The sequence below is a fragment of the Macaca fascicularis genome, chromosome 1 (assembly GCF_037993035.2).
Source record: "Macaca fascicularis isolate 582-1 chromosome 1, T2T-MFA8v1.1".
Taxonomy (NCBI): domain Eukaryota; kingdom Metazoa; phylum Chordata; class Mammalia; order Primates; family Cercopithecidae; genus Macaca; species Macaca fascicularis.
In genome coordinates this window covers 12,709,726-12,730,845 of record NC_088375.1, presented here as the reverse complement: position 1 = coordinate 12,730,845, position 21,120 = coordinate 12,709,726, and the positions used below count along the sequence as shown (strand labels likewise).

Below are 21,120 nucleotides of genomic sequence, written 5' to 3'. Positions count from 1 at the left end.
CCATTAAATTCCTTAAATGCAACAAGTGGTAAAGTATCAGAAATGAAATATTGAGAAATCAAGTTTATTTTTGATTAAAAAAACTGTAAGTTTTTTGCTTGATTGGCTCACGTAAACAACATTCAGAAGATTAATAAAAATGAGTTGCAGCAGAACAGGAAATCAGGAAAGAAGTAGATTCAGAATGGAATAATTCCTGCTGAAGGTAGTGTCAAATGCAGTAGGCAAGAGGGTCATTAATATCATGCCTGTATAGTTTGTGGTTGTTTGTAACTCTGGGTATTTGAAGATATTTATAGTTAACCTGTTCCAAAATATGGTGGGGTTTTTTATATAGTTATTTTTTTATATTTTTAATTAATTAATTTTTTTTTTTTTTTGAGATGGAGTTTTACTCTGTCGCCCAGGCTGGAGTGCAGTTGTGTGATCTCAGTTCACTGCAACCTCCACCTCCCAGGTTCAAGCAATTCTCGTGCCTCAGCCTTCTAAGTAGCTGGGACTATAGGTGCACACCACTGTGCCGGGCTAATTTTTGTATTTTTAGTAGAGATGGGGTTTCCCTGTGTTGGACCAGGCTGATCTCAAACTCCTGACCTCAGGTGATCAGCCTGGCTTGGCCTCCCAAAGTGCTGGGATTACAGGCATGAGCCACTGCATCTAGCCTATAGTTTCTTTTTATTAATCTCTTTGTTGATGCAATCTGAATCTGTTCCTCCTTATTTTGTCTCAACTAATAATTGGAAGTAAGGCTTTCAGGCCGGGTGCGGTGTCTCATGCCTGTAATCCCAGTGCTTTGGGAGGCTGAGGTGGGAGGATCGCTTGAAGCCGGGAGCTCGAGGTTATAGTGAGCTATGATTGTGCCACTGACTGTACTCCAGCCTGGGCTACAGAGCAAGACCCTATTTCTTTTTTCTTTCTTTTCTTTCTTTTTTTTTTGAGATAGAGCCTCACTCTGTCTCCTAGGCTGGAGTACAGTGGTACTGTGTCGGCTCACTGCAACCTCCGATTCCTGGGTTCAAGCAGTTCTCCTGCCTCAGCCTCCCAGGTAGCTGGGATTGCAGGTGCCCATCACCACGCCAGGCTAATTTTTATATTTTTATTTTATTTTATTTTTTAGTAGAGACGGGGTTTCACCATGTTGGCCAGGCTGGTCTTGAACTCCTGACCTCAGGTGATCCACCCACCTCGGCCTTCCAAAGTGCTGGGATTACAGGCATGAACCACCGTGCCCGGCCGACCCTATTTCTACAAAAAAAAAAAAAAAAAAAGTAAAGTTTTCTTCAGCCTAAGTGAAATTACTTGCCTCTGTAAGAGACAGTTATCAAAGGGCTAATTTGTGGTTTTAAATGAAAGCAAAGGTGCTCTATTTGTTCTTGTTCTGTGTTTGTTTCTTTTACAGATCATATGGCACAGGAACCAGTGGAAGACACAGACCCTAGCACTTTGTCCTTTAACACGGTAGGTTACAAATTTTACACTAATGGTGATAATTATTGTTTTGCTTTTCTTCTTTGTTACTTCTTTATATTTTTATTACTCTGTATTTACATGTGCATCAGAAAGCCCAAAGTAAGATTTTTCTAAGATAAACTGCTTTATCTGGTGTATGTGATAATAATAAACTTTGGGTTGGCTAAAAATGGCATTAGATTCTGTTCTTGTTTTGCACATGTTGTAGGTGATATTAAATTATGTGAAGGCTTTGTCTACTTGCCTTTTTTTAAATTTTATATTTTATTACTATTGTTTTTTAGACGGAGTCTTGCTCTGTCACCCAGGCTGGAGTGCAGTGGCGTAATCTCAGCTCACTGCAATCTCTGTCTCCCAGGTTCAAGCGATTCTCCTGCCTCAGCCTCCTGAGTAGCTGGGACCACAGGCGTGTGCCACCATGCCTGGCTAATTTTTGTATTATTATTTTTTCTTTTTAGTAGAGTCGGGGTTTCACCAGGTTGACCAGGCTGGTCTCGAACTCCTGACCTCAGCTGATCCGCCCCCGCCTCAGCCTCCCAAAGTGCTGGGATTACAGATGTGAGCCACCGTGCCCGGCCTACTTGCCTGTTTTTTTTTTTTTTTTTTTTTTGAGACGGAGTCTTGCCCTGCCGCCCGGACTGGAGTGCAGTGGCACGAACTCGGCTCACTGCAAGCTCTGCTTCCCGGGTTCACGCCATTCTCCTGCCTCAGCCTACTGAGTAGCTGAGACTACAGTCGGCCGCCACCACGCCTGGCCAATTTTTTGTATTTTTAGTAGAGACGAGGTTTCACTGGCCTGTTTTTAATACTACTGGTTTGGTAATGGAGCAGCCTGGATGCCAGATGGACACATGCTACTGGATTTACCTCAGTTAGGGCGTTTAATCCTAGCAGCTGGCTTCTGAGCCTCATCCTCTCCCCATCCTCCCATAACCATTCTGAGGCTATTGCTTTAAGGTTACCCAAAGATTTCACACATATTGGTTTTTTAGAATTCATTTAATGGTTTTATTATTATTATCATCATTTTAATTTCAGATTCCATGGGTACATACTCACGTTTGTTACGTGGATACATAGCATAATGGTTAGGTTTGGGCTTCTTGTAAATCCATCACCCAAATAGTGAATGCTGTACCTAATAGGTAATTTTTCAACCCTGAGCCCCCTTTCCACCCTCCCCCCTTTTGGAGTCCCCAGTGTCTGTTATTTCCATCTTTATGTCCATGTGTACCTATTCTTTAGCTCCCACTTATAAGTGAGAACATGCAGTATTTGATTTTCTGTTTCTCAGTTATTTCACTTGGGATGATGGCTTCCAGCTGCATCCATGTTGCTGCAAAGGACAGAATTTTTTTTTTTTTTTTTTTTTTGAGATGGAGTCTCGCTCTGTCACCCAGGCTGGAGTGCAGTGGCGTGATCTCGGCTCACTGCAAGTTCTGCCTCCTGGGTTCACGCCATTCTCCTGCCTCAGCTTCCCGAGTAGCTGGGACTACAGGCGCCCACCACCACTCCTGGATAATTTTTTTGTATTTTTAGTAGACATGGGGTTTCACCGTGTTAGCCAGGATGGTCTCGATCTCCTGACCTCATGATCCACCCGCCTCAGCCTCCCAAAGTGCTGGAATAACAGGCATGAGCCACTGTGAACGGCCAAAGGAAAGAATTTTATTCTTTTTTATGGCTGCCATCATTATTTTTCAGCCTCCCAACCATCCCTTGAGATGGTGGGGCAGGTATCCCTATCCTACAGATGCAGAAAGGACAGTTAATGGAAGTGTGTAGCCACCTAGACCTGAGCCCTGTTCTCCTGCCCAGCCCTGCCTCTTGCTCAGGGCCAAAGCAGTGCCCTCTGACAGCACAGCATATGTGATGGGCATATTGTGTAGGACATATTCCTTCTGTTCCAGATCCTCGACGGATGGGATCTACCAACTCATAAAAAGTTTTGGTTAACTAATTTAGTTACAGAGACATAAAATACACTTCATATAATTCAATTAAATGTCTTTAAATCTTAGGTGTCTTGAGGACCTGAGGTGTTTAATTTCCTGTCCTTTAATTACCCCTGGCTTGGTAAATTGTGGACAGCATAGGGGGTCAAGCTTTGATACCTGCTGGAAATTCCTATGAAAAATTCTCAGTCTCTTCACTCTCATCAAAATGAAACGAAGAACAACCCTGTGGCCATGGCTCCTATGTCTTTGGAGGAGCTTGCTACTAAAGCGTTTGGTTTCTATAACGTGTTATTCAGTTTGCCTTCTTTCCCTTGCCGCTGCCCCCACCTGTGACTATCCGGGTCTCCCTGGTATCCTGCTCACTTCCTGATAGCAGGTTTTCTTTCCCTCCCTTAGAGTCATCTCCTTGTGCTCACCTTGGGGCTTGGCTACCTCTAATTACTTCTCCATGATGGGGACAAAGTGATCTTTCCAAAGTGTCCCTGGTACTAGTTTCTTAGGGCTGTTGTAATAAAATACCACAGACTGGGCAGCTTAAACAACAGAAATGTGTTTGCTCATGGTTCTGGAGGCTGGAAGCTTGAAATCAAGGCGTCCTCAGAGCCATGCTCCCTCTGAGACCCACAGGAAAGAATCTTTCCTTGGCTCTTCTAGCTTGTAGTGGTTGCCAGCCATCGTGGAAGCTCCTCAGCTTATAGAGCATCACTGCGTTCTCTCACTTTGTTAGCACACAGCCATCTTCTCCTGGGGTGTTTGTGTCTTGTCTCTTCTTCTTCTTGTTTTTTTTTTTTTTTTTTTTTTGAGATTGAGTTTTGCTCTTGTCGCCTAGGCTGGAGTGCAATATGCAACAGCTCACTGCAACCTCCGCCACCCGGGTTCAAGTGATTCTCCTGCCTCAGCCTCCCAAGTAGCTGGGATTACAGGCGCCTGCCACCAGGCCTGGCTAATTTTTTGTATTTTTCATAGAGATGGGGTTTCACCATGTTGGCTGGGCTGGTCTTGTACTCCTGATCTCAGGTGATCCACCCACCTTAGCCTCCCGAAGTGCTGGGATTACAGGCGTGAGCCACCGCGCCCTGCCCTCATCTCTTCTTTTAAAGATACTGATCATATTGGGTCAAGGGCCTGCCTTCTTCATAACTTAACTAATTACCTCTACAACTATCTTATTTGCAAATAAAGTCATATTCTGAGGAACTGGGGATGAGGACTTCAACACATCTGGTTTGGGAGACAGAATCCAACCCGCAGCATTCCCGCTGGGTACAGGATTTAGTATATACCCCTTGACGTGGGAGATGAGGTCCTCCACGGCCTTACCTCAGCATCCAGTGCTCGCCTGATGACCCAGCCCTGTGTGGCTGTGTGGTGCTTCTTCATACGCCATGCCCTTCCACCCTCCCAGGGTAGCAATAATGCTGTTCCCTCTGGCAAGGAAAATCTCCCTGCATCCTTACCTAATGAACTCCTGTGCTTCTTCCCATCTCACTTCAAGTGTCCCCCTGATCTACGAAGCCTTCTTTGCCTTGGGACCTTTAGGTGCTCCCTTTTCCGTAGCCCAATCCCTATTTGCTATCTCAGAGAATTGTCATTGCCTGCTTGTCTGACTTCTTGCAAGACTGTGTTGAACCATCTTCCCTTATGCAAAGTGCATGAGGTGCAAGGCAGATAGCAAGTTTCATGAGAACCTAGAAGGGCATCCCACCTAAATCCCTTTGCTTATCTTTCTTGGTCTTTCTTGGAAACTGGGTTCATCATTTCTCATCTAATCCCACCTTCCTCTCTCCATCTCCAACAAACTGTTTCAGTTCTGTACCCTCAGCTCTTCCAGCCACCTGGTCCCTGCTCCTGCCATGCCTGCCACCTGCAACTACTTTGCTGCTGCGTCTCAGTTCATCCAATTCTTGGCCATTCTCTAGGCCCAGCTCCAGTGTCAGTCTCTCTAGGAGCTTTGTGCTTGCTCCAAGCAGCTTGTGCCGTCTTCCATGCAGACTTTCAGTGGATGTTTGCTTAAAACTATGTTACAATCTGGGGATGCACAGATTGTAGTTCCATCTCTGGAAAAACTCAGTCTATCTGAGGAAATAGATAAGTACTCTTTTTTTTTTTTTTTTTTAGACCAGCTCTTGCTCTGTTGCACAGGCTGGAGTGCGATGGCACGATCTCAGCTCACTGCAACCTCTACCTCCCGGGTTCAAGCAATTCTCGTGCCTCAGCCTCCTGAGCAGCTGGGATTACAGGCATGAGCCACCATGCCCAGCTAATCTTTGTATTTTTAGTAGAGATAGGGTTTCACCATGTTGGCCAGGCTGATCTCGAACTTCTGACCTCAGGTGATCCGCCTGCCTCTGCCTCCCAAAGTGCTAGGATTACAGGCATGAGCCACCGCGCCTAGCCTCTTTTTAAAACAGAGTGATAAATGTTCTAGTACAGATTTGTGTTCCACAGTCTTGGGAATAGAATGATGAGAACTAATTTGATCTGGGGTAGTACTGTAGGACTATTCTTTGTGATTAACTTTTATTTACTAATTTATTTTTGTTAGGAGAGGTTGAGGTTGGAGGCTTCTAGAAGTTCTGAAACTTTATTGCCCAGCTCCAAAGAAACTCCAAGGAAAGGCATTTAAAACAAAACCCTCGATTCTCCATTTCTTTCTTTCTCTCCTCTCTCAGAGGAAGACATGGGTGAGACCTACAGGAAATTGTTGAGGTGTAATTTTGTTCAGGCTGAAGGACAGGGGCTGAGTGGAGTTGGGAGCTGAGCAGGGGTTAGGGGACAGGGTTGGGAAATTAGGCTCCTTTTCATTCCCCTTATGGACGGTTTCAGAAATGGCTACATTGTTTAGTCTGAAATAAGTTTCCGGAACTTTAGATACCTGCATGGAAGTATGAATAAATGAAAAGAAATATATGTGATTGTGAGAACATTTGCTATTTTGAATTCCTGTAACAGTATTACTCTCAACTGATACACTGAGGAACTGTGCTGAATTTTAGAGCTTTGTGCAATCAGTAAGAAAAGGATCTTTTGAATCATCCTGTCTCAGTCAACCCAGGCCAGAGCTCTGCAATAGATGAGTACTGCCCAGAACGGGTGACCCAATGACTGTTGCAGAAACGGCGAGAGAAAGGCATCTGTCCTCAGAATTCATGACAACAAATGCCCCTCAGTTGTCAGCTGCTGGAGGCTAGCACTGCACAAAAGAGAGGAAGTGTAGTTTTGTGGTCCAAGCTGTGGAAATTTGGAAAGCTTATTCTGTTTCATGTTCCAGCATTAACCTCTTGTCAACCTTGCTTTCATTCCTGTCAGCTGAGAATAAATACAATCAATGGATGAGGCTAGTTGATAAGTTTGAGGCTAAACATGTTCAAGTTTTTAATCGAAGTCATAACTTTCCCAAGACAAAGCTTTCTTTTCACTTTGATCTTACATGGCATTTAAAAATAACTCTCCTCTTTTGTTGGTTTCTGCAGTCAGACAAATACCCCGTTCAAGATACGGAACTCCCTAAAGGTATGTACAGTTAAAATAGCTACTTGAACGTGTGATGATTTTAATATTGTGACGTAATTTTTCATTATTTAAAATTGTAAAGCAGAAACATGCCCATAGATTAGCTCGTGACTTGTGACATGATTATCTCAGAAATTAATTCTTCTTTCTTTTTTAAAATCGTATCTTTTAACCTTGCAATAGAAATGAATTTTCTTATTAAAAAATGTAAATTATTCCATAACACATTATGCATTAAATTCCTGTGGTGTTTTTAACAGGAATCAAATGAAGATAGTCGGGACTCTGGGTTGCAAAGGGAGAGAAATCTAACACTAATTTGTTTAAAAAGTGGGAACTGGCCAGGTGCAGTGGCTCACACCTGTAATCCCTGCACTTTGGGAGGCCGAGGCAGGTGGATCGCCTGAGGTCAGGAGTTCGAGACCAGCCCGGTAAACATGATGAAGCCCCATCTCTATTAAAAATATAAAAATTAGCTGGGCATGGTGGCAGGCGCCTATAATCCCAGCTACTCAGGAGGCTAAGGCAGGAGAATCTCTTGAACCCGGGAGGTGGAGGTTGCAGTGAGCCAAGATTGCACCACTGCACTCCAGCCTGGGAAGCAAGAGCGAAACTCCGTCTCAAAAAAAAAAAAAAAAAAAAGTGGGAACTCACTGACTTTGGGATCTTTGGACCCTGCTGAATCCAAGCAACTAAATGAGGCTGTCAGGTTGAGTCTCTCAGTCTCATGGCTCTGTCTTGTTCCATGTTGGCTCCATTCTTGGGCAGGATGCTTCCCCCACCCCCACCCCCGTGGAGGGAAAGATGATTCCTAGCGCCTCCTGCTTTAGATGGTGTTCTCAAGGTGGTGGAGGAAGAGGGAGCCTTTCCGCCAGCACGGATAGCACAATTTTAGAGATGATTGTGACTGGGGCAGTTCAGGTCATGTGGTCATCCTTAAGTCAACTATTGTCGTCGGGAGGATGGAAGACATTGGCCAGGTCTGAGCCTTGAGACGGGGTCACACAGTGGATTTTGCCCAAACCACTTTGTCTAGGAAAGAATGTTCTGTGGCTAGACAAAGGGGTGAGGGATGCTTGTTAGGCCCAAAAGCAAAGTAAAAAAGCTATCTTTGATAACCCATACACTTATGCTTTAGGCATGGTGCAGACCATAGGGGTGGCTAGACACTACACTAGCCTTCCATAACCTCTCCTACTGGGTGGTCAGCAGGGCTCTGTTCCTTTTTTTTTTTTTTTTTTTTTTTTGAGACAGAGTTTCACTCTTGTTGCCCAGGCTGAAGTGCAATGGCACCATCTTGGCTTCTGCAACCTCCGCCTCCCAGGTTCAAGCGATTCTCCTCCCTCAGCCTTCCAAGTAGCTGGGATTATAGGTGCCCACCACCACACACGGCTAATTTTGTATTTTTAGTAGAGGCGGGGTTTCACCGTGTTGGTCAAGCTGGTCTTGAACTCCTGACTTCAGGTGATCCACCTGCCTTGGCCTCCCAAAGTGCTGGGATTACAGGTGGGAGCCACCCACCTCACCTGGGCCCTGTGTTCCTTTATGGAGGCCAGGCTGCTGGTTGTCACAGTGTTGCCTCTACCTTGTAGTCTGCTGACAACCCAGAGACGAGGGGTGGGATGGGGTGAGGTTGGGGATAATCAGATCTGACTAGTTTCAGAGATGGCAGGGGCACCTGGCATCCTGGTCACCATGGAGGGGTAGGCCTGCCCAGCATGCACTAACGTGGGTCTCCCCAGCAGTTCTCATGGTAGTGGATAATTGTAGGGAGGTCCCCAGGGCCAACCTGTCCAGAGTTTGGCCAAAGCTCTCCTCCTCTTCTCCCCCTACTATCCCCGACCCTTCTCCCTGCTCCCTGAAATGACACCATTAGAGTGTCCTTTCTTTTCTGTCCCAAAAGGCTGTGAGTGGCCTCAGCAAGTGGCTTCAGGTCTCAGGGTCTCTGTTTCCTCCTCAGTGCAGCAGGAAGGACAAGGTTACTGTCCACCTCCCAGGGTGCTGGTGAGAATTCAATGAAATAAATCGAGAATGGTGCCTGGCACTTGTGAGCACCAGACAGGGGTGCAGGGAAATCCGGCTGAAGAAGTGTGAAAAATCAAGCTTTCAGTCAGAGTGGCAAAGTGAAACTGTCTTAGAAAAAGACGGAGCTGCAGTGGCCCTAGCATTGAATGTCGTGGTGCCATCGGGCTCAATATCTTTTTTTGTCACTCTTAAGTGGATTTCCTGTTTTGAAAGAAAAAGATTGTTGCCTAGCAACCTGATAATACAGTAATTGTATCATCAGATTTCTCCTAGAATTTGAGTTCTACAAAACCTTAATGAATTTATAAGTAACATGAATGTGAAAACCATACCCTCGGTCTTTCCTTTGTCCTTATTCATGCTGAATAGTATTTTTTTTCTTAGATCAAGGAACAGATTGGGGTGAACATTATTATTAAGTGCATAATTTCTTATTTCCAAAGAAATACATCATTTTATAAGTAAATGAACCATGTCTGGAAGTTTAAAAACTTACTCCTGCATTTGCACTCAACAATATAACAATTTGATGTCTGCTAGTATTTTTCTTTGATGTCACTAGTGGGACCAATACTATCATTAGACATTATGGTAATTTTCTCATTCAAGTTGTTTATGGCTGGGTGCCTTGGCTCACAGTTGACCCCAGGAGTTCAAGACCAGCCTGGACAACATGGTGAAACCCCGTCTATCCAAAAACTATAAAAAATTAGCCAAGCGTGGTGACATGTGCCGTAATCCCAGCTACCAGGGAAGCTGGGGTGGATGGATCACCTGAGCCTGGTAGGTTGAGGCTACAGTGAGGCATGAACCTCCTGGGCTGCACCCCAGCCTAGGTGACAGAATGAGACCTTGTCTCATAAATAAATAAATAAATAAATAAATAAATTGTTTTTAGGGAAAGAAAAATCCACGTGAATTAACAAAGAGACTAATTTATAGACTTAAAAGCAATTGTAATTTAATTCTATAAAGGAAAGACTAGGACGCCAACATTTAAGTGAGTTTTAAGGAGGCCAGCTTTATTTACTAGAAGCATCATTTGTAATTAGCGTTAACAGTTTCACAAAATCTCTTTCATACTGCTAGCATATTCCTACATTATTCACAGAGAGTATAAACCTTTAACAGTGGCCAGAATAGATTGGTTTTGAATAATGTGGTTTAATAATCAGCTGTGGAAATCTAGTGTAATTTCAGTGATCAGCATCTGTTTTTGAGGTGAAATGTGTTAATATAAATTATATCTGTTTTCTCATTGGGCATAAATGCAGAGCTTCCATCTCAAGCAGTCACCCCCTGATTTTACAGTTTTCGGGGGTTCATTTTGTTTGGGGCTCTTTTCTGATGGCCATTCTGTGAGTCTGCGGGTACTAAGAACTGGTGAGATTGAGGTTTACTTTCCATCACATGATTCCCAGTATCTCATAGAAGCTGCTGCTTAATTGTTCTGAAGGGAATGTGACTGTTCACATTTTTGAGAGAAAAATGTGTTTGAAAAAGGAATTTTGATTTTTGAGCCACTATTCATAATGGGAGAAAATTACACTTAAATACATGAATCTAACAAGATTTTATCATCTTCCTTTCCTCTCGTGTCCTTGCTCTTTTCTTTGATTATTCAAAAAATATTATAGTGTATTTAGAAGTTAAAGAGAAGTAAGGTAGACTTTTTTTTTTCTTTTCTTTTCTTTTTTTCTTTTTTTTTTAAGATGGAGTCTCACTCTGTCACCCAGGCTGGAGCGCAGTGGTGTGATCTCAGCTCACTGCAAGCTCTGCCTCCTGGCTCAGCCTGCCGAGTAGCTGGGACTACAGGCGCTGGCTACCAAGCCCAGCTAGTTTTTTGTATTTTTGGTAGAGACGGGGTTTCATTGTGTTAGCCAGGATGGTTTTGATCTCCTGACTTCGTGATCCACCCACCTCGACCTCCCAAAGTGCTGGGATTACAGGTGTAAGCCACCGCACCGGCCTCTTTTTTTTTTTTTTCTGAGTCTTGCTCTGTCACCCAGGCTGGAGTGCAGTGGCATGATCTCAACTCACTGCAACCTCTGCCTCCCAGGTTCAAGCAATTCTCTCACTTCAGCCTTCTAAGTAGCTGGGACTACGGACGCCCACCACCACACCTAGCTAATTTTTGTATTTTTTAGTAGAAAGGAGGTTTCACCATGTTGGCCAGGCTGGTCTCAAACTCCTGACCTCAAGCAATCCACCCATCTCAGCTTCCCAAAGTTCTGGGATTACAGGCGTGAGCCCACCAAAGTAAGGTAGACTAATGCTACCTTAAGAAGTTTGAGGAACTTGAACTTAAGCATAGATGCTGTTTGGGGATGCCTTTTAGAGCAATGTAATTAACATTGTTAATTACATTAACAATCTAATTAACTATGAAGGAGTAGTTCAGTTTGAACATGTGAAGAGAAAATAAACGAGTACCAGGAAATCACTAAATAATTCAAAAGTAGAAATGTCTGTCCTAAAACTAGGAAGCCAATATGTTGTATTTGATATGATTTCCTACCTCATGGATTGATAGTGATGCCATGGGAAGAGTTGTCCCTGTTCTCATGGGAAACTCCGCATCCTCCCACCTGCATGGTGTGCTGTGTGTTCTCATCCTGCTTGTTCAATAAATACACTCCCCGCCCCTGTCCCCCAAGCCTTGACAGAGACCCTCTTGGGAATCTTCTGTTACAGTAAACCAAAAATCAGTGTGCCCTCCCCTCCCAGTTATGGCAAGAATACAATGGAAACAACTCTCCAAAACATTTTTTAATCTTTTATGTATAAGAGGATAGAGGGGAGGGAGAAGACTGTGACCATGGGAGCATTTGGAAAACCACCTGAGAAAAGTTGCTATTAAATTCAAATTCTTTCCCAGTGTTTCAGGAGCCTGAGGCAGGAGGACCACTTGAGACTAGGAGTTTGAGACCAGCCTGAGCAACATAGTGAGACTCCTATCTATACAAAAAAAAAAAAAAAAAAATTAATTAGCTGAGTGTAGTGGTGCACACTTATAGTCCCAGCTACATGGGAGGCTGAGGCTGGAGGATCGTTTGAGCCTGGAGTTCGAGGCTGCAGTGAGCTATAGCTATAACTGTGCCGCTGCACTATAGCTTGGGTGACAGTGAGTCCCCATCTCAACAAAAACAAAACTAAAACAAAACAAAAAACTCAACTTCTCATATTGAGAAAAAAAAAAAAAACACTTTAAAGAAATCTGGGTTAATAATTTTGACATTGTGGGAATGACTGTGATTGAAGTCACATGCTTATTACATTGGGCTGTGATGAATGACCCTTCAGTGTGCATCAGAATGTGGGGATGCTTGTCAACAATGCAGACGTGTGCACCTCTGGAGATTCCAACTAAGGAGGTCTGGGGGAGAGCCCAGCACTCTGATTGAGAGGCAGGAGAGCTGAGAGGGACACAAACCTGGGTCAGATGGCAACCGCTGTAGCTGTAAAAAGATGACATACACAGCCTTAGGCAAAGGCCACACTTTTAGCTTCAGTTTCTCAGATCATACTATTATGAAAAGAAAGTCTTTTATTCTAGTCAGAATTGTGTGTGAGACAATGAATACACATGGTCTTTTATTTGAACCAGTCTAGCAGCTCAGTGCATAATAGGTGAATGAATACCAATGCATGTACGGTGACTCACGCCTGTAATCCCAGAGCTTTGGGAGGCCAAGGTGGCTGGATTACTTGAGGCCAGGAGTTCCAGACCAGCCTGGTCAACATGGCGATACCCCGTCTCTACTAAAAATACAAAAATAAAATTAGTCAGGTGTGGTGGCATGCACCTGTAATCCCAGATACTGGAGTGGCTGAGGCAGGAGAATCGCTTGAACCTGGGAGGCAGAGATTGCAATGAGCTGAGATCATGCCACTGCACTCCAGCCTGGGCAACGAAGTGAGACTCTGTTTCAAAATAAATAAACACATAAAATAAAAAAGACTGCTAATGAATGTAAAAAACAAATGACTTAATCAATCAATCCCTTACTTCATCCTGACTTTTCAACCCTGAGTTAAATGGTTCTGTATTTAAGGCTAAATAACTTTAAAAATTTACATGATACTAAAATTTCTTTTATAATATATTTCTGCCAACTTTAAAGTTTAGAGTATGGCCTTGAATTCTGTGACTAAAGATTAGAATCTGATGGAACAAAATCAGTTTTTAAGCTGTTTTGTACCATCTTCACCATTGGTAGGGAAACTGTGAAGTTAACACAACTTTGGAATGGAAGTTGCTTCCTAGCAATTCATATGGAAAGATGTTAAATGTTTAACATGAGTTTTAAGTTCCTTTGCTTTTTGCTGGCAACCTGAACTTGAACAAGAGAACCAAAGTGGTTTAGGTCTGACCTTTAGGAGGGTGAGCTGTTGGGACAAGTATAATCCCACTTTATACTGTCTGAAAGGCTTAGTAAAATGACAGACAAATGAATACAGTGGAATTTAATATCATGTTGTTAATCAGGGGATTTGTTTTTTTTTTTTTTTTTTTTTTTGAGATGGAGTCTCCCTCTGTCTCCTAGGCTGGAGTTCATAAGATTGCAGGCATGCGCCACCACACCCAGCTAATTTTTGTATTTTCAGTAGAGACGTGGTTTCACCATGTTGGCCAGGCTGGTCTCGAACTCCTGACCTCAGGTGATCCACCTGCCTCAGCCTTCCAAAGTGCTGGGATTACAGGCATGAGCCACCGCAACCCACCAGGCGAGAATGTGTTTTGATTGTCTCCTCTTCACCCCGTTGGTGAGGGAGGGATTCCATCTTAGGGTTACAGGGATGGCCAAACACACAACACTCAACACTGAACAGATGAGATCGACAGGAATTTATGAGTCATGTATACTCAGCCTGGGAGTGGAGGACACTGTGCATCACGCAGGGCCACAGGGGGGTTGCACTTAAGAGCAGAGCAAACAACCAGGGGCTGTCAGACAGTCTTTATAGTATTAAGAGGGTGGGGTGCCTCCTGGTTGTCATGCAGAATGTGATTGACTTGTTTGAGTAAGTCCATGGAGTCGGGGGAAATGAAGCCCTTTACAAAAAGAGAACAAGGACTGTGCCTGGTCCCCTTGGTAAGGGGCATTGTTTGGCTAGGGGACTTTCTCTATGGGAGCAGAGTGGCAAGGGGAACTTGTGGTTAAGCCATTCAGGATCTTCCCAGTTCTTTTTTTTTTTTTTTGAGATGAAGTCTCACTCTGTCACCCAGCCTGGAGTGCGGTGGCACGATCTCGGCTCACTACAACCTCCACCTCCTGGGTTCAAGCAATTCTCCTGCCTCAGCCTCCTGTGTAGCTGGGATTACAGGTGTGAGCCACCACGCCCGGTTAAGTTTTGTACTTTTAGTAAAAATGGGGTTTCACCATGTTGGCCAGGCTGGTCTCCAACTCCTGACCTCAGATGATCCACCCGCCTTGGCCTCCCAAAGTGCTGGGATTACAGGTGTGAGCCGCCATTCCTGGTTAAGTTTTGTATTTTTAATAAAGATGGGGTTTCACCATGTTAACCAGGCTGGTCTCCAACTCCTAACCTCAAATGACCCACCTGCCCTGGCCTCCCAAAGTGCTGGGATTCCAGGCGTGAGCCACTATGCCTGGTTAAGTTTTGTATTTTTAGTAAAGATGGGGTTTCACCGTGTTAACCAGGCTGATCTCGAACTCCTAACCTCAAATGATCCACCCGCCCTGGCCTCCCAAAGTGCTGGGATTCCAGGCGTGAGCCACCACGCCCAGTTAAGTTTTGTATTTTTGGTAAAGATGGGATTTCATCATGTTAGCCAGGCTGGTCTCAAACTCCTAACCTCAAATGATCCACCCGCCTTGGCCTCCCAAAGTGCTGGGCTTACAGGTGTGAGCCCTTCCAGGTTCTACCAGTGTCAGGGCATCACATAAATTGAGCCTCAATGTTAGGTCTTATACAGCAGTTCACCCCTGGATGCCATGGCATAAATTTAAACCTTGATAATGGCTGAGACTTCTAGGGAATAGAAGTGCCCCACTAAGAAGCAAGGAAGGCACTTGACCAGGAGGGAGAGGGCCACATGGTGAGACTATCACCAAAAACATGAACTTTAGAGGTGTCCCACGATGGCCAGTAAAGGCGGTTGAGTAGGGAGTACATGTCCCCAGAGGTTGTGGATTTAGATTCATTAAGGCCTGTGGCAGTGGTGACACCCAGTAACTTACATAGGAGTTCCTTGAAGATTTCATTATGCCTCTCAATTGAACCTGCTGCCTGATAAGAGAGGGGAGGTGAAAGTTTCATTGAATGGCTTAAGAACCCGGCATTGTATATTCTCAGAAGAAAAATGAGTGTCTTGTTCACTGTCAGTAATATGTGGGACTCCAAGGGGGACCAGAAATGTTCTACTGAAGCCTCGTATTATGGCCTTGCTGTACGTAGGGACATCTGTTTCTTTGATTTATAGTTTGGGTGTATTTGAAGCAAGAGATTCTGAGAGTTCCTTACCACAAAGGATGCAGCTCTTAGGCAATGGTCCAAGAGTTTATAAAAACTGTGCAGATGGGGCAATTTGTTGGCCAGGACATCCAGCAATAAGATGACTGCCTGAAGTTTGACCAGTTTTGCTAACCTTGGGTCCCTCCTTTATCAGGGATATGCTGGTTAAGGGATGGAAAGCAGCAGCTATCCACTGAGCTTCATTGTGTATGATGGGGGTGATGTCATCTGTAAAGTCTACAAATTCCCATTGCTTTTCACCCAGTTGTTTTGAAGGGGCTCCCCAGATAACCTAGGAGTCTGCAAGAGGGGTGACTTTTTCCAGCACCACGGGCTCTGGTGAGGGATGGGGGATGCCACCCCTTCCTGCAGTTGGAATATGCCAGAGGGCCCGGGTTTGGCTCCATCCTGTATCAAGGAGGCCTTGGTAACCATGCGGAGCTTGTAGGATTTTGCTTCCATGACCCAAGACATAATGGACAGAGCAGTGTGGAGGGGCACAGCTAGGGTTTAATGACGGCCTCTATTTCCAAGAGAGCCCAGTATGCAGCTAGCAGATGCTGCTCTAATAATGTATAGAACAGAGCCTAGGAGGGCAGTTTCTTGCGTCAAAAGCCTGTGGACAACTTTCAGCTGTCATGGGTGGTCCAGAGACTTCAGGGGGAATGCGAGGAGGTTGCTGAAGCCCCTGCAGTGTAGAAATCTCTAGGGGTCCTAATGGGACTGCCTGCTGTAGACTTTTATTAGAGGGGCTCAAATTTACATTGAGCTCACTTGCAAGTACTGGCATCAATGGGACTAAATTTGTAAATGAGAAATATGTTGCCACCAGAACCCAAAAAAGAACTAAAAAATACTAGACTTGTATTCACATTGTGGGTGCAGAAAGGGTCAATAGCTCTTTATTGACAGTGTCTGCGTGGGAGCAGCCCTTAGTTTACCAAGTAATTTTTAGAGATTTCACCACAGTGGCAGGGCCTTGCACTGTGTGTGGGGGCAGTGGCCCATCTCTTTCCGTGAGCATTGTTGTGAGTACTGTACTGCGTGGCCTGCATGAGAATGTCAAGTGAGAATGTCCTCAGAGGAGAATCTCATCCATGTAATGTCATCACACTCATGAGGCTGAGAAAGGGGGATGCAGTTAGATCTTGCCTACAAAGCCCGTGTGTGATGACCAGGCTCTTGAAAGGCCCCATCGGCGCCTTGTAAATATGTATTGTGTCCCTTTGCAGATGAAGGCAAACTTTGACTGAGAGACTATTGTGATAGGCACTGAGCAGAACATTTCAGGCAAATCTGTAATAGCAAAATATTTTCTGGTCACTAATTGGATGGAGTCGGTGTTTTCCAATCATATTGGGCATGGGGTGTGGAAGCCTTAAGGGATGGGACCACAGCAATAAAAGTGCAGTAATCCAGCTGGATGCGGTGGCTCATGCCTGTAATCGCAGCACTTTGGGAGGCTGAGGTGGGCAGATCACCTGAGGTCAGGAGTTCAAGACCAGCCTAGACAACATGGTGAAACCCTGTCTCTACTAAAAATACAAAAATTAGCTGGGTGTGGTGGTGAGCACCTGTAATCCTACTTTCTTGGGAGGCTGGGGCAGGAGAATCACTTGAACCTGGGAAATGGAGGTTGCAGTGAGCTGAGATAATGCCACTGCACTCCAACCTGGGTGACAGAGCAAGACTCTGTCTCAAAAAATAAATAAATAAAATAAAATTGTAGTAATCCACCGTGAAGCATCTTCTTCTTTTTTTTTTTTTTTTTCAGGAGACAGGACGTTGCTCTGTCACTCAGGGCTGGAGTGCGGGGGTGTGATCACAGATCACTGCAGCCTTGACCTCTGGGAGTCAAGTGATCCTCCCACCTCAGCCTCCCAAGTAGCTGGGGCAATAGGCATGTGACACCAGGCCCAGCTAATTTTTAAATTTTTTTGTAGAGATAGGGTCTTGCTCTGTTGCCTGGGCTGATCTTGAACTCCAGACCCCTAAGCCACCCTCCCATCTTAGCCTCCCAAGTGCTGGGATTACAGGTGTGAGCCACCACACCCAGCCTGTCTTCTCCTTTGTGTCCAGGTTTCTTTTTATCTTTCTTTCATTCCCTTTTTATGGTCACTGTATATACTTTTGGCAGGGGCGGTCTTCTCTACTCTGCTCACATTGATAAATTTCTTCCCACGGAGAACCGCAAATCGTACAATCAGGGGTGGGGCCTTCCCTGTGGCAGTGGTTGCTGTCATGTAGTTTAAAAATTGTGGGCTTATGTCAGGGTGAATTAACCCTTTTACTGTGCCCCGGGGCTACCAGGAGTTTTCCCTACAACTCGGAGGATCAGGATCTTTGTTGCAATAGGGGCATAAGCTGCAGCGTGGTCCAGCCCAATGGAAGAGTGCTGGCCTGTAACCCAGAGGTGGAGGGACTCTGCTACGGCTTTGTCTTTTCTGCCATGAGGGTTTTCTTTAATTAATTAACTAATCTGTTTAGGGATTTTTTCTCTCTTGTACAAATGCCCTCAGAATATTTTGGATTTCTAGCGACAAAAAGTTGTGGCTTTCAGTTTTTGTCTTCATATGATCATCTGTGACAGGGACCTTCTGGGAGGTTATGAGCAGAGGGTTGGGAGCCAGGTGGACCCCGTCGCAGGCAGCCACCTCTTCCTCCAGGGAATGCCAGTCGGTCTCCCTGGGGATGGGGTCCTCATCCAGTCAGGTGGTTTTGTCTGTGGCCCAGGTGGGGACATTAAACCCCCTATGGCAAGATGAGCTATTTGGTGTGTTGGAAGCAGCAGCGCTGAGCACAGCTGGGTGCGCTCGCCAGGGGCTGTGTGCCAAGAGAGCAGTTGAGTACTAAATACTTTTTCCCCTTTTCTTTCTTCATTAGCACCTGGGCCACAGACCGCCATGGCTGTGCACCTCGATGCCCCTGGGGGTCAGGAGAACACATGGGCAGCAGCAAGGGAAGCAGCAGCTGAGGGGATAGGCAGGGTCATGCCCTCGGCCTTAACAGCAACCAGGGCACAAGGGAAACTCCCCTGGGGAATTCCCTGGTTTCTCTCCTTCCTTTCTGCAAACCTCTGTCTGCAAAGGACCATCCCCATGGCTGACCTGGGGATGCACATTCACAAACAGTGTCTGTACAGCTGCCCCAAGTGGCCAGTGATGGTCACCAGGCTAGTTGTGTTGCTAAGAGAGCTTGCACCTATCCCTCGATAAGTGGGACTTAAGCAGCAACCGGTTAGGGGGTTGTGCTACCACCGTCTTTACAGATGGGAGCCTCAAGAGACCACCTGCCAAACACAGGCCCAACCTGACAGCACTGGGGTCCAGTCAGTTCACAACAGTTTTCATCTTGGGATGAGATAGCAAGCAATCAACAGAGACAACACAGCATTGCATAGGCCAGAATGCAAATCTTCTGGTAATCGTCAATTCCATCCCAGGCAGCCTGCATGGTATTAGTGAAGTTGGTTAGCCGAGAGCAGTTAATGAAATCTGACCAAATATCCTTGATTGTGGTTGGGTCATCCTGTTCATTACGCCAGTTGTTTCTTTTTTTGGAGACAGGGTCTCATTCTGTCCCCCAGGCTGGAGTGCAGTGGCATGATCAGAGCTCACTGCAGCCTTGAACTCCTGGGCTCAAGCGATCCTCCCCTCTCAGCCTCCCAAGTAGCTGGGACTACAGGCACACACCACCATGCCTGGCTAATTTTTAATTTTTTTGAGATCGGGTCTCACTGTGTTGCCCAGGCTGCCCTCAAACTCCTGTCTCAAGTGATCCTCCTGCCTCAGCCTCCTGAGTAGCTGTCGTTACAGGCACGAGCCACCACTCCTGGCTATCACTCCAGTTGTTTTGATCACCTTCTCCTCACCCCTGCTCTAGGATTATGGGGATGGACACACACACACACCCAACACTGGAGAGACAAGATCAGCAGCAGTTTATGAGTCACATATGCTGACAGCCCAGGGGAGGAGGACACTGCCCATCACACAGAGCCACGCAGGGAGACACAGATGTTGTACCTGAGAGCAGAGCGAAAAACCGTGGGCTGTGTGAGGCAAACACTGTGGCATCAAAAGGGTGGGCTGCCTTCTGGTTCCCATGGGAGGACATGATCAGCCTGTGGGAATAATTCCACAGGTTGGCAGGAAACTGGAACCCACTACCCAAAGATAAGCAGGGGGCAGTCACAGTGGCTCACGCTAGTAGTCCCAACACTTTGGGAGGCCAAGACAGGAGGATCAGTTGAGGCCAGGAGTTCGAAACCAGCACGGACAACACAGTGAGACCCTATATCTTCCTTCGCTGGGTGTGGTGGCACATGCCTATCTTCCCAGACACTTGGGAGGCTGAGGCGGGAGGATCACATGAGCCCAGGAGCTCCAAGTTACTGTGAGCTGCACTCCAGCCTGGATGACGGAGTGAGACCCTCTATCTCTTATTTTTATTTTTTTTTTGAGTTGGAGTTTTGCTCTTGTTGTCCAGGCTGGAGTGCAATGGCACGATCTCAGCTCACTGCAACCTTCGCCTCCTGGGTTCAAGCGATTCTCCTGCCTCAGCCTCCCGAGCAGCTGGGATTACAGGCATGCGCCACCACGCCCGGCTAATTTTGTGTTTTTAGTAGGGACGAGGTTTCACCATATTGGTCAGGCTGGTCTCGAGCTCCTGACCTCAGATGATTCGCCCACCTTTGTCTCTTATTTTAAAAAAATAAATAAAAAATAAGCAGGAATTGTGCCTAATCTCTTGGTAAGGAGTATTGTTTAGCAGGGGGATCTTATCCTTAAGAGCAGAGTTTGGAGAGGAGTTTGTAGTCCAGCCCTTCTGATTTTACCAGGTGCCAAGGCAGCATGTGATACTGAGCCTTAATTTAGGTCTTACACCATGGAGTGTGTGCTTTTTAAAATCACACTTTGTTTCTTTCTTTCTTTTTTTTTTTTTCCCCTAGCTGAAGAATGTAATACGATTACTTTGAACTGCCCACCAAATTCAGATATGAAAAATCAGGTAAGAATAATTTCAACTATATTTTACCCTTAGGTACATGATAACCCACCTAAAATGTTTTGAGAATTATAGAACTTTACAAATAAAAAATGAAAAACAGGATTTCTAGATCATATACAGGGTTTGCAAATGGTCTCTAAGCATCCTAGTAAAGCAGCATATCTTTAGAACTTTTTTACTTCTAATAAGTATTGTAGCTTTCACTCATTTTTTGAAATACTTGTCTACATGCCAGCAACAGAAAATCAATGCTGGTGAGTTAGAAAGGAGAGCTGCTTTCTTTCTAATGCAGTTGGCACCCTGGGGATGGGCAAATTCTTTAAGACACAACAAAACTAGATACTCTAATATAATACTTTTGTAATGCTTTATAAAACTTTAATTTTTTTAGATATCAGATGTCAAACTTTAACATATTATTTCTATTATCCTTTTACAAAAAAGGAAATATTTATTGTGTTATGATTATAAAAGAATGTTATTTTTTAAAATTTTTATTTATTTATTTATTTTTTGAGACAGAATCTCACTCTGTTGTCCAGGCTGGAGTGCAGTGGTGTGATCTTGGCTCACTGTAATCTCTGCCTCCCAGGTTCAAGAGATTCTTGTGCCTCAGCCTCCTGAGTAACTGAGATTACAGGTGTGTGCCACCATGCCTGGCTAA

General features: G+C 45.0%; 1 protein-coding gene across 9 annotated transcripts in view; it reads left to right on the top strand.

Moving 5' to 3' along the window:
* The window catches only part of EDARADD (EDAR associated via death domain), a 99,869-nt gene that overhangs the window by 13,220 nt on the left and 65,529 nt on the right, over positions 1-21,120 (top strand). For 7 of the 9 annotated variants that reach the window (XR_010586376.2, XR_012434637.1, XM_074039487.1 and 4 more), the window contains exons 2-4: positions 1,400-1,458; positions 6,902-6,941; positions 20,398-20,456. Coding sequence is in view for 7 of the 9 variants with exons in the window: in XM_074039487.1 (XP_073895588.1) it covers positions 1,400-1,458; positions 6,902-6,941; positions 20,398-20,456 (158 nt within the window). In the remaining 2 variants the exon portion in view is untranslated. The remainder of the gene's footprint in view (positions 1-1,399; positions 1,459-6,901; positions 6,942-20,397; positions 20,457-21,120) is intronic. The other 2 variants (XM_074039429.1, XM_074039392.1) reach the window with 1 other exon arrangement.